The 4230-nt window shown below is 52.4% G+C and overlaps 1 protein-coding gene across 1 annotated transcript; it reads left to right on the forward strand.

Moving 5' to 3' along the window:
- Positions 1 to 1487: 1487 nt before the first annotated feature.
- LOC124674252 (sugar transport protein MST6-like) lies at positions 1488 to 3858 on the forward strand. Its single transcript, XM_047210292.1, has 3 exons — positions 1488 to 1791; positions 2003 to 2331; positions 2477 to 3858. Exons 1-3 carry the CDS (start codon positions 1659 to 1661, stop codon positions 3593 to 3595), a joined length of 1581 nt encoding a protein of 526 aa, XP_047066248.1. The 5' UTR covers positions 1488 to 1658; the 3' UTR covers positions 3596 to 3858.
- The last annotated feature ends 372 nt before the right edge of the window (positions 3859 to 4230 follow it).

Genomic DNA, 4230 nt, shown 5'->3' on the forward strand with positions numbered 1-4230 from the left:
AAGCACAAGTGTGCACAATATGGATTCATTTGAATAAACTATATCATAGTTGTGGTCATGACCTAACTAAATTAGTTGAAAGCCATGAAACTTCGTAAATGGTTACTTATTTTTATTATATGTAATACAAACACACTCAAACGGACGGTAACGTCAACTTTTTTGTGCCGAAGACTCCCCAAAACCGTCGGCATAAATGTTTATCCCGACGAAGAGGTTGTTGGCGGCCCGCGTGACAAGGGCCACCGTCGTCATAGTTATACGATAAGGCTGCTCATAGTGGGGAGTAACATAAGGTGGTGTCATGCATAAGTTACTAGTTCATGTTACTACCTTCATAGTGGAAAATAACTTAGAGATAATATCATGCAAAGTCTCATTTATTAGTGTGTAGACTCATTTTATCTTGGGGTGTGTGATGTTATGGTAACATATCTAGTTACCACCTCACTCTCTATCTTCATTTATTGCTATGCCATGTCACCAAAACACCTTGAAGTGTGTGATGTTACTACTTAAGTTACTCCCACTATGAGCAGTCTAAGAGCTTTTGGCCTTTGCCGACGGCTTAGGAGGCTTGGGCATACTAGCTGTTTCCTGTAGTCGATCCATCAGACACACTAGTGTTCGGACATCACGCGTTGCACACATCGATGGCACGCACAGCTAAAACTCTGATGGCCGGTGGGTGTTCAACTGTTGGGTGATGTGGAGTTCAGACGCCAGTCTTGTGTGGCCAATACACAGGTCACGACTCGTGATGTTCTCTTAGGAAATGTTTGTATCAGGAACAGTTCAGCTGTAACATGCTAGCGCGAACATACTTGAAAACTTAAGCTATACAAACTTAGTGTATATATATGTGATGAAATGACATCTTGTGTTTGTATAGCTCTGACGAACGTGCAGTGCAAAGACACATATCTGCAGACATATTCACACTTCACACCCCCAAAAACCTTGATCAGGAATCTCTATACACGGTGCGTCTGATTCGTGGCTGAGTCAGCGCGCGGATAACGATCCCGTGCACGGTGTACTGGCGTAATACTGGCGAAGCAACCTCCTAATTATTACAGTACCACCACCGTCTGTCCGCTTAATTACTTTCCCTACGCAGCAACGATCGGATAATACTACCGACGTGCCAGCATCAGTTCGGGATCCCTGCGCGTGTGTCCACACATCGGAAACGGACGGCGATCCTCTACCGGCCGGCCATGGAAACAGAGCAGCGTTCGCAGCTCGCCATTAATGGCGGACGATCTTTCCAGGAAACCGAGCAGCTGGAAAAAGGTGTATATCCACAACCGCAATTACTGGCACGGGCGAGCCAAATCAAGAAGGAAAAACCAAAAGGAAAAGTGGCGGAACTTTGCGGTCCAACCCTCGGATTATTCGCTCGTTCCAATGGAGCCCCCTCCCTTCTCCGCTCTATATATTGCCCGCCCGCTCCGCCTCCATTTCCTCCCCTCTCAGACGCTCCTCCTTCTACCCACCCGTGCATCACAGATATCTCTCCTCAGAGCTTCTGCCTCTTGGTCGACATTACTATCCAATCTATACTTCTGCTGCTAGTGTTGCTTTGAGATCTTCTTCCGTTCTTCGCTCGTGTGCATACCAGTCCGCTCTCGGGCTAGCTGGTCGGCTGCGTCAGGATGGCCGGCGGCGCGGTGGTGAACACCGGAGGGGGCAAGGACTACCCCGGCAAGCTCACCATGTTCGTGCTCTTCGCCTGCATCGTCGCCGCCACCGGCGGCCTCATCTTCGGATACGACATCGGAATCTCCGGTACGCGCGCGTCTCCCGTTTCATGGCCACTATTTTGTACTGTAGCTTTTCAATTTTTCATCATGGTTACGGTCAGATTTGTAGTAGGCGCTCCAACTTGTTTGCATCTGCCATGCACAATTTGCAGTACAGCGAAATCAGAAAGAAATTAAGAAACGATCGTACGTGTAATTAATTCCTTCTTTTTGTTGCTATGGCGTCTATCGACCAGGTGGCGTGACGTCCATGAACCCCTTCCTCATCAAGTTCTTCCCGGGGGTGTACCGGCAGGAGCAGGAGGCGGAGCGCAACCAGAGCAACCAGTACTGCAAGTTCGACAGCCAGCTGCTCACCATCTTCACCTCCTCGCTCTACCTCGCCGCGCTCGTCGCATCCTTCTTCGCCGCCACCGTCACCCGCGTCGCAGGGCGTAAGTGGTCCATGTTCGCCGGCGGCGTCACCTTCCTCGTCGGGGCAGCGCTCAACGGCGCCGCCAACAACCTACTCATGCTCATCCTCGGACGCGTCCTCCTCGGGATCGGCGTCGGCTTCGCCAACCAGGTACGTACGACCAATCGCTAGCTGACCGCGGTCGGTCAGCGCAACTCTTCTCTTTTAACTCTCCTCAATAGCTGGAGACAAAAGTCAAGTCAAAATGACTTGTTTTACTGACGATATTTTTCACCTACTAAAATTAACTGAGCAGTCGGTGCCGGTGTACCTGTCGGAGATGGCGCCGGCGAGGCTTCGCGGGATGCTCAACATCGGCTTCCAGCAGATGATCACCCTCGGCATCCTCTGCGCAAACCTCATCAACTACGGCACGGCCAAGATCAAGGGCGGCTGGGGGTGGCGCGTCAGCCTCGCGCTCGCCGCGGTGCCTGCCGCCATCATCGCCATCGGCTCGCTCTTCCTCCCCGACACCCCCAACTCCCTCATAGACCGCGGTTACACCGACGAGGCCAAGCGCATGCTCCGCCGCGTGCGCGGAACCGACGACGTCGAGGAGGAGTACGGCGACCTGGTGGCCGCCAGCGACGAGTCCAAGCTCGTCGCCCACCCGTGGCGCAACATATTGCAGCGCCGCTACCGGCCCCAGCTCGTCTTCGCCGTCGCCATCCCCTTCTTCCAGCAGCTCACTGGCATCAACGTCATCATGTTCTACGCGCCGGTCCTCTTCAAGACGCTCGGCTTCGCGGACGACGCGTCCCTCATGTCCGCCGTCATCACAGGCCTCGTCAACGTCTTCGCCACCTCCGTCTCCATCGTCACCGTCGACCGCCTCGGCCGCCGCAAGCTCTTCCTCCAGGGCGGCGCCCAGATGCTGGCGTGCCAGATCGTCGTCGGCGCCCTCATCGGCGCCAAGTTCGGCTTCTCCGGCGTCGCCGACATCCCCAAGGGCTACGCCACCTTCGTGGTGCTCTTCATCTGCGCCTACGTCGCAGGCTTCGCCTGGTCCTGGGGCCCGCTCGGGTGGCTCGTCCCCAGCGAGATCTTCCCGCTCGAGATCAGGTCGGCCGGGCAGAGCATCACCGTGTCCGTGAACATGTTCTGCACCTTCATCATCGCGCAGGCGTTCCTCCCCATGCTCTGCCGATTGAAGTTCATGCTCTTCTTCTTCTTCGGCGCATGGGTGCTCGTCATGACCTTGTTCGTCGCCTTCTTCCTCCCGGAGACCAAGAACGTGCCCATCGAGGAGATGGTGCTCGTATGGAAGTCGCACTGGTACTGGAGCCGCTTCATCCGCGACGAGGACGTGCACGTCGGCGCAGGCGTCCAGATGCACTCCAACGGCAAGATCCAGGCCGCCAAGCTCAACGTCTAGCTAGCACGAAACATCTTCGCCAATAAGCTAGCTGCTATAATCCGAGGACTTGAACCCTGAAATGTTTTTTCATTTTCTGTATTATTATAACCTGCCATATACCTAGCCATGACGATGACGAACAGTCAGTCTGTCACTAGTCTTATTTTCTTCTTCTTCTTTCAAGTTTCGTTCTCCCGAATACTCTAGTGCCATTTGTGGCTTGAACAAAATATAAATATGGAATTATGGATGCAAGTTGGATCATTTTGCAGTCCCGAATACTCACTTAGTCCCGAATTAAATGACAGCCTGGAGAGAGTATCTGAATATATCCTGAGGAGCAATGTGGCATGCAATTTTTGATGCTCTGTTGACAGACTGCAAATTACATGCAATGTGGTATCAATTTAGGCATGTATGGCTACCACACGATACCAACCTTTTCCTTGAGAGCATTGATGCAAAATACACACCTCGATGTATCTTGGACATAGTATCGTGCGCATTCCGCAACGCCTAGTGCGCACATAATATGCATCAGGCCAATATACTTGTAAACTGAAACCAGAAGAACTTGGCCAAACGACATGAGCTAGTTTATTGTTCTTCAATTTTCATTGGACCGTAGCAGGTCATCCATGATAAGTGTCGTT

This window comes from Lolium rigidum, chromosome 7 (genome assembly GCF_022539505.1).
Source record: "Lolium rigidum isolate FL_2022 chromosome 7, APGP_CSIRO_Lrig_0.1, whole genome shotgun sequence".
Classification (NCBI taxonomy): domain Eukaryota; kingdom Viridiplantae; phylum Streptophyta; class Magnoliopsida; order Poales; family Poaceae; genus Lolium; species Lolium rigidum.

Excerpts from the sequence above, each read along its gene's own strand:
- LOC124674252 (XM_047210292.1), top strand. The coding sequence starts at position 1,659 with ATGGCCGGCGGCGCGGTGGTGAACACCGGAGGGGGCAAGGACTACCCC. Across the intron at positions 1,792-2,002 it reads ATACGACATCGGAATCTCCG|GTGGCGTGACGTCCATGAAC; the intron begins GTACGCGCGCGT and ends TCTATCGACCAG. Across the intron at positions 2,332-2,476 it reads GCGTCGGCTTCGCCAACCAG|TCGGTGCCGGTGTACCTGTC; the intron begins GTACGTACGACC and ends TTAACTGAGCAG.